General features: G+C 39.0%; 1 protein-coding gene across 1 annotated transcript; it reads right to left on the reverse strand.

Moving 5' to 3' along the window:
- Positions 1-2,150: 2,150 nt before the first annotated feature.
- Positions 2,151-9,237, reverse strand: LOC308086475 (oxysterol-binding protein-related protein 1-like). The gene is made up of 7 exons (XM_080430009.1): positions 9,151-9,237; positions 8,266-8,392; positions 7,633-7,746; positions 7,159-7,282; positions 5,751-5,841; positions 5,085-5,105; positions 2,151-3,640 (listed from the first exon to the last, which is right to left on the reverse strand). The coding sequence occupies exons 2-7, from the start codon at positions 8,347-8,349 to the stop codon at positions 3,538-3,540; spliced, it is 537 nt and encodes a 178-aa protein (XP_080286135.1). The 5' UTR covers positions 8,350-8,392; positions 9,151-9,237; the 3' UTR covers positions 2,151-3,537.
- Between the last annotated feature and the right edge of the window lie 63 nt (positions 9,238-9,300).

Below are 9,300 nucleotides of genomic sequence, written 5' to 3' on the forward strand. Positions count from 1 at the left end.
CCGTCCTTCCGTCCGTCCGTCCGTCCGTCTGTCACCAGCTAATCTCCGCCACTGTTGGCTTGATCGCAGCGAAACTGTGCACACACACTCCTTGGATGCCAATTCCGAACTTCTGCCCCAGATTTTTCACATGGGCCTTTTATAGCGCCACCAGGAGGCCGATTTGTGCAAAACATATTTTTTGACAGTACTCCTACAGATTTTGTCCAAAAATCTCGCAAATCGGTACACAGTATCTCTATAGTCATTAAACAAAACTGGTCTTTCAGATTTTTCATATTCCATTCTGATTGGCTAAAAATGGCTTCCAAAGTTTGCAGGAGTGCTCCATTTTCAACAAAATGCCTCAAATCATGAACACAGCATGCAATTTCGGTGAAATTTTGCACGCATATTTCCACTATGCCGAGGAATAAATGCCACTTGAAAATGTTCAAATCAGCCTCATGGTGGCGCTATAACAGGCCGATTCATGTTTTTACCTATAACTGCACCGATCTGTGTAAAACTTTGTATGCGCACTCCCTAGAGGTCAAGGAAAAACCTTTGCCCTGCATTTTACCCATTTGCCTTTTATAGCGCCACCAGGAGGCCGACTTATGTAAAACACATTTCTTTATATTACTCCTTCCGATTTTATCCAAATTTCACGCAAATCGGTACACATGATCTCCATAGTCATGTGATCAAGACGGATGTGTTTGATTTTTCATATTCCATCCTCATTGGCTAAGATTGACATCTAAAGTTTGCAGTAGTGGCTTGTTTTGAACAAAATTCCGCAAATCATGAACGCACCGTCCGATTGCGGTCAAACTTTGCACGCACATTCACACTATGTTGAGGAACTGTTGAGGCCTGTTATAGCGCCACCAGCAGGTCTAATTTAGCAAAAAAAAAAGTTGCACAAAATTCCTCAAACCATGAATGCAGTGTCCGATTGCCGTGCAAGGCCTAAGAACAAATGGTACCCTTTAAACATTGGCCTATTATAGCGCCACCAGGAGGCCACAATAACCTACCTGACCTGGCGGAGACCTGTGCTCCGAGGAGCACTTTTTCTAGTTTTACATTCTTTTGCCTAATACAAATTTGAATCAATCAATCAGACACTAGGGGGCGGTCATGGCTCATGTCCCAGTTTCAAGAATAGGAAGCATCTTTACTGTGTGTGCCAAAATGGTGCATTATGACTCTGAAAAGCTCTTCACAGAAAACAAACACATTATAAATAACCACGAAGCACAGCACAGAGAGGACAGTGTAACTCAGTGCCATTTAAAAGATTTTGCCACAGACATGTCAGCCTCATTGATTGTACACCCCATGCTATTTTACATTGACTACACCACATGATTTTCAAACTTTTTAATTCCAAGGACCTCCAGTTTGATATGCAATTAGGCATGCAACCCCTGTTAGATTATTATCTCATTTTTATTTAACTTTGAGTGCACCATTTGTTGGTACACTTCAGAGTTAGACCTGTAAGGGTTCATTTTGATCCGTGGTGGTCCCCGGACCCGACATTGAGAACCAGTGGACTACACCATTTCTCGTTATAGTGGAAGAAAAGTGGCGCAGGGTTTAGTTTAATTGTAAGAACTGAAGCTATACCAAATACCAAACTACAGTAGATGTAACAGCATTGCGATGGTTGGTTGGCCACCTCACTTCTCTGGTAGAAATACTAACAGGATTCAGAGGTGTGTGGGAGTAGAATACTCACAATGAGAGACAGTTCCAGACCAAGAAATACTGTACTCAGGTCACTTGTTTTGCACTTGCTAACACACAATCAAACAGTAACTGAATCCCTTGATGCCAGTTTGCCCTGCATACAGTATGTAACCACTAACCACCCATACATGGTTTAACTACATGACTGTGTACATGCTGTCCCATGTTTTAAAATAAAGTAGCTTCTAAGTGCAATTATTTGGGACTAGAGGCCCAATAGCTCCATATACTAATGTAAGGTATATTTTCTAAGCTCCTAATCTAAATGAGTAGATACAGTTGTAAGGTAAACTAGTTCCACGATAACTCAGTGTCATGTCTACTGTGTGCTGTAACAATAAAGAAACCTCAAACCATGTATGAGGCAGATTGGACAAGATATTCAAAAGACAATGTAATTCTTTTTTTCTATAAATTAGTTTATAGATATAATCATGTAAAGTAAATAATGCATTAGTGGTATAGAAAAAGTTCATAAGTTTGCATTTTAAAAACCACTCAAAAATACTTGAAATCAGAGCAATAGCATCAAACCTTTCAGTGAAGTTTTGAATATTATTTTTTCCTAGACAGTTGCAATACATTTTAATTAGACCGTGTGACATACATACAGTAGGTGGCTAAATAATGACCAGGAGGTAACAATGACCTTTTTGCTTAAATAACAAGACTTAAGACGATTATACTTCTTCGTACCTTGTCAGTTGAAAGTACATTGTTTGTGTACAACACCGTCGTTTGACGTGTGTTGATTTCACGATGATAGTGTATTCAGTCGCTGTGGACAGACTGACTCTCTCTCTCACACACACAAGTTTTGCAAAGACTTTGCAACTCAACCAAAAACACTGTCCTAATAATTGTAACAATTTGCGGTGATGTAAAATTGTGGGGTTGTAAAATAAAGATATGCAAAGTTAAACATTCATGCCGTTGATACACACACACACAGTATATACGGTTTTTCATAGATGTGGAAGTAAACAAACAAACAAAACAAAACAAATAAATGCTATATGATACAGATGTATGTAGAGCCAACACAACCCTCCAGAGATCCCATGAATAACTGTTTTTGTTTTGTTTTCTTGTGTGAATACTATATACCTGAGTGGTTTCCCAACCTCGTCTGGATCAGGGCCCACTTGAAAATCTCAAAAGCCCTGGCCCACAGGTTGGGAATAGCTGGTTTAGCAGTAACCAATGACATGTTCCCTCCTACGAAGGAGGGAGGAGCTTGGAAGGTGAAATGAGGTGATGAGAAGATCACTGGAGGTGTAATGTAAGATTGTGCAAACTAGTATACATGTATAGAAACACAATACAGTAATGAATCATTAAAACAAGACACGCACATTCAAAAAAACATAAACCTCCTTATGCATCAACCTATGCTATAGCAACTTGATGCGTCAACACATAAGGATAGTAAGGTACGTTATGAACAGAAAATAATTTGGTCTAAAAAAAAAAAGATTAAGAAAAAAACTAAATCTTAAACAGATGTCAAAATGCTTTACATTTTGTAACTATTAAATACCAATTATTGCCATTTTATGCACATTATTAACATAGAATAAGGCCACGTTGCACACAATAAAATCCTCAGTGTTAATTTAAGTCTGAGAGTTAAATTAACAGAGGATTTTACTGTGCGGTTATGGTATGCTTATTTGCATAATTATCATTTGTATAGGAGGCTTGTTTAAAAAGAAGGCTGGAAGTTCTCTGACAAGGCAGCAGCTACAGTAGCATAGGTGTCATATTGCCCTAATCTGGACCATCAGAAGACGTCTTCTAGTAGATGTCAGGCAGGTCGGGGTAGTTCCTGTCCCAGTAACCACCAGCAAACAGCCAGTCCTGGGTGCTGATGTGGGGATTCTGTCCCTGGGCGAACCACCTGAAAAAACACCAGACCATTAAGGGTCATTCTCACCAAGCATATAACGACAACTCTAAAAGATAATTCTAGCATCCTTGCATTGGCTCCCAATTTAGTTTAGCATAGATTTTAAAATGGTATTAATTACATTTAAGGCCATCTTTGGTCTGGCCCCATCCTATATCTCTGATCTAATCACCCCATTATGTACCAAAACGTAGCTTGAGATCCTCGGACAAAGCTCTCCTAGTCATCTCAAATTCTCGACTAAAAACAAAAGGAGATTGGGCTTTTGCATTCAGAGCTTAAACTCTCTAGAATGCCCTTCCCTGTGTAGATCAGGCTTAAAGAGTCTGTGCTCAAATCTCTCCTGATTTTTTTTATAAAGCTGCCTTTATTCCCCAAATGTTTTAACCTATTGTGGCATTATTTGATGTGTGTGTATGTGTTTTGATTCTCTGTGAAGCACTTTGTAACTTAGTTTTGAAAGAGTTCAAACCACAAGTATAACAAAGACAATGGAGAACGATATGGTTATAGTCATCATTATACCGGTGTGTTACAATTCGTATAACGTTATCCTGTGACGAAAACAGCAGCTCTACAAGCTCACAATGCGTGTGCTTGTGGATCTGCTATTTTTGGGCCACGTATGAATCAGGCTTTTTTCAGCGTGACAGTGGTCATTAGCCAGGAGGTTTACAGGAACACACACATGTGACACAGTGACACACACATACAGGAAGGATGATCACATCACAAGGTTTTGAATAACATGTCATCATTTTCCTGTGCAAAAGTAGAATTTAGTGATTAAATGATTTAGCTTTTGTCACTGACAGACAAATACAATATTACAACATACTCTCTGTGAAAGAACTGATTGTAGTAGGACTGCTACTACCTGAGGGTTGATTGAAACGGATCTAAAATTCACTTAGATTTTTACAGGGGAAACAATCAATTTAGCATAAGATCGCGATTCTTTTGTCATTATTTGCATGGATTCTTTGCCGCCAAGATTTGTGATTCTTTTGACATTCTGGCCAAATCTACCTGCACTTCAGTTCATAATGTAGTTCAGGAGAGAGCACAAAATGTATTTGTTGTTCAAATATTGAAATTTAAACCGATATAGTGGGACAGAAGCCACTTAACTTTATGCTGATTAAGTTAAACTAGTTCAAATGTTTAATTTGTTCTAAATGCAAATAAAATAAAGTGGCAGTTATTAAACATTATTTTCTAAATGTCTAGAAGAAAGACTGCTTTTTATGGCAGTCAACACAATTGAAAAAATTGCAAAAGACAAAAACAAATCACAATGTATCACAACATAATTATCAAAGAATCGTGATCTTATTGAATCGTGATTAAAATGGACTTGTGAGTGCTTGTTATTTGCATGACATGATCACTCCACACGTTAAGACACACCACATGAACAGCAAGCGTCTCTAACCTTGGGCCAAGGGCAGGGTTCCTTAACATCAGTGAGAAGAGAAAAAACAAAGTTCAATGTAATTTTACTTCAGCATTTCATAACCACAAATTTAGAAAACAGTACAGTGTGAGCTCATTATGAATGGAAATGTAACCACATTAACTCTGGCTTCTCTGTAAAAAAAGGGTTAATAGGTAAAAAAAAACATGCTTCACAATGTTTCCAAAAAATCCAAGACTTTTCAAAATGTAAAAACGCATCGCATTGTTGTGAGCTATGTTGTGATTGGCTATTGTCGAACATCTACAATATAAACTTAATAGTTTCTCTTACTTAAGAGTCCTCTTGCACACCTACGCACAAGGACTGGTGCATTGGAAAAGTCCACATGAAAATATGGAGAAGTCCTGCACAGTGTCTTCACTTACACAAGTTGTTTTATTAAATACAGCACAACGTTCTGGTATCCAGATACCTGATGAATGTCAGAAGGTCAGAACGTTGTTCTGTAATCAATAAAACAACTGTGAAGAGATGGTGTGTGGGACTTCTTCCTCTTTTCATGAATATCTTAAGCATAAAATAGGGCTGAATATAAGTGGTGAATATTCACAAATGCATTAACATACTCCATAAAGTTGATAATTTCACTAAAAGTGTGGTCAGATTCCCTGACAGTCTCACCTCATCTTCCACTCTTCATCAGCTTTGGAGCGGTTCTTACGGGCAGCTCTCTGCTTCTCCTCCAACCTCTTCTTCTCTTCACTTGCTAGATCTACAACCACGAGGGGGGGGGGGGGTCACATTTAAATCAGTGGTTCTCAAACATTTTCAAGGTCCCCCAAATTGATATATATTTGTCCGCAGACACCCCATTTTTGTGTGCCAAGTATTCCAAATGTTTCAATCGTTTCCAATATAAAAGGTATATATATCAAGAGCTTGTAGATTGGCTATTTTCAAATAGTCAAGTTATAAAATAGGGTTAAAGTGGTTAAACTGATTTTGAGGCTATATTAGCTCATTTTGTGCGATTAGTGCGATTAGTGCGAGTAGTGCGAGTAGTGCGATCGGCAGAGCGGATAATGGGAATCGAGCTCCCAGCGCTCCAGGAACTGTACAAAAAGCGGTGCGTGGTCAAAGCCAAGCGCATCATCAAGGACAAGCACCACCCAAGTCATAGACTGTTCAACCCCCTACAACGACCGCGACCGGGCAAGGGGCTCTACCGCAGTATCAAGAGTTCCACCACCAGATTTTGGTGTAGTTTCAATCCAGCCGCTGTCAGAATGCTGAATGGGGCATAAGCCTGGATGAGTTCAGCAGCCTGACAGCAGGCGGCGCAGACTTTTCTGGCTCTTCCTGAACACACCTGTGGATTATACCAGGGACAATGACTTGGACTTTAGCCCCCCCCCTCGGACACACCTGTGGACTACACCAGGTACAAATGACTTTTTGTTGCACTCCCTCATGGAGCTACATGCGGATTATACTAGGGTCAGTCCACTCTAGGTGGACACGCACTGACCTTTTGCACCTTAATCCCTTGTATAACGCACTGACTTTTTTTGGGTCTTTTTATTGTGCTCCTTAAGCACCTTAACGTCCTTGTCTATCATGCACAGTATAAGTATAACATGCACAGTACAATACATTGCTGCTATGCTCAGGCACCTTAGTTTAGTTTTTTTAGTTTTATTTATTATCTCAGGTAATTTGTAAATATGTAGATAACTTGTCTGGCCTTCTGTTGCTCTCTTGTTTTTGATCTCCTTCCCACCTGCCCCCCACCCTCTTCTTCTCCCCCCCCCCCTCTTCTTTCTATGGAAACTAACGTTGCGATGGGAACGATGTACAAAAAAGAATTTCACCCACTTTTTTACCTTGTAAACCTGTGATGTGACAATAAAACTGATTCTGATTCTGATTCTGATTCTGATTTTGCTGGGGACCCCCTGGAACCTCCTCAAGAAAATCTGGGGGTCGCCGGATCTAAATGACCTGGCTCATTTTCCAAACGACAAAAGATAAAAAATAAATTAAAGTTGGTTTAAAGATGCGATGCGTGTTGCCTAACAATCTTTATTACCAATATCTCCATTCTCCATGGCTCGTATGTCAGGCCTCAGTCTGCAGTCCGTCTTGGGCATGACTCCGTCCATCTCTGTGGTCATCTCATTCAGACGCATGGCGAAGGACGTGAAGCTGTACATCTTAAAAATAAACCAAACGACATCAATGATTCCAAGTGTCAAAACATGAACGCTTCATGCATCAGTCGTTGCTGGACCTTTTCGACAAGTGTCGCTCAACAATTTTTTTTTATTGTCAGTTAAAACATTTTTTTTGGGATTATAGCGCTCATAAAATCTCACACACACACACACACACACACACACACACACACACACACACACACACACACACACACACACACACACACACACACACACACACACACACACACACACACACACACACACACACACACACACACACACACACACAGTCTCCGGCCGCCCGGAGTTAATAAGCTGTCAGCATTAGAGTGTCGGTCTCTTACCTCGACAGAGTTGGCTGGTCTGGGAGGCATTCTCCAGAGGAGCTGGCTGCCTGGAATAACCTCCACGGTCTCTGTGTCTGGTTGAAGCACATCCTCAGCCTCCTCACCAGAACCCTGGACATCAGGACACATTCATACGCATCAGCAGCAGTGGTGGACAAAGTATATACTCCAAGTAAATACTAGTATTCAAAAGTACAAATTCAAAAGTACATGTTCTTTTTAACATCAATGCATTGCTGTATTGAAATTTAGAACTTTTAAAACAAAATGTAAAAATTAAATACATCTAAAAGTAAAAATTTGTAAAAATCTACAAGCTCTCACTGTGACCCGTTGTGAGCTTGTAGATTGGCTATGGGTATGATGATAAACAAATTATGGTGTGGCATTAATATAATAATACAAATGCCTAGGTGATCTATATTTCTATTATACGCCAATGATGTCATAAATGTATCAATATATTCCTGGTCTATTTGATCATTCGCCCTTTTTTTTATTACTTCAAACCTGGTGCCCTATTTTGGACATGTCATTATAGACAAAGATTTTCAAAAACTTAAAAAATGAAACAATTAACAATTAATTGTACAACAAAGTATACAGGGCTTAAGTGGTTCACATGCATACCGATTTAGCCGGTTTCTTCTCTTCTGCTTCCTTCTTGTCGTTTCTCTTATGTGCTTCAAAGGCAGCAGGGTCAACGATGTACATGCATTCTGTCCATTTCCCATACAGAGCACACAGCTTCTTTTTGCTGTGGAAAAACAAACACAAACTCAGGCCCCCCGGAGTAATGCATTCCAGTCCACTGTAGTCAGTTGGAATAGACAGAACGGTCATTTCCAAACTGGTGCAGTTTGGAAATCAGCTGAATATCAGTATTTTGTATGTAAATGAATGCCCTACTTCATCGTACAAGAGTGTTGCACAAAATTTACAAAAATAGTCGCAACGCGTTGAGCTTGTAGATCTGCTATTTTCGCTATATAAAAAATAGTTTTTTTTAAGTGAAAGTGGCTAAGTGTGTCTGTGGTTTTTATTCAATTTGAACCAATGAAAAGTATTAACAAGAGCATGTGACTAAAGAATAACTACATTGAATCCATCTTTATTACATTTCAAGTAACAGTTTTGGACATACAAGGATTCCACCTCACATTGATCATGTTTAACTTATCAATAAAAAATAAATAAAAAGTGAGTTATACTAAGATAAATGTCCTTTTCCAAATATACAGTAGGCCAACATTTCTGCAGTAGTTGGACAATGTACATGAGATTGCTTTTTTATCAATTTTAAGTACATATTGATTAGATACAATGAATTGGTTGAATATCACAGCAATATAACAGTCTTATAACAGTCTTTCATTTTATAAATTTGTATTTATGCTATCATAAAGTAATACCATAAGCCAATAAAGTATGTAAGCACTACTGTTGCACTGGCGATGTCACTTACGTTACGTACTTATGTTTGTTTGCTTATGTTGATTTGAGTCGAAAAAATACCTTTTGTCCAGAATATAGCCTTCAACTTTGTGCAGTTCCTTGCCAAAGAGGCCACATGGTTTGAAATTCAGGCAGCACCTTTCACCAGTTCTGGTTAAAAATGCAGAAATAACAGCACAGTCATACTTTTCCTTTTTCCAGTCATACAAC

This window comes from Gymnoscopelus braueri (genome assembly GCF_963280865.1).
Source record: "Gymnoscopelus braueri genome assembly, chromosome: 6".
NCBI classification, from domain to species: domain Eukaryota; kingdom Metazoa; phylum Chordata; class Actinopteri; order Myctophiformes; family Myctophidae; genus Gymnoscopelus; species Gymnoscopelus braueri.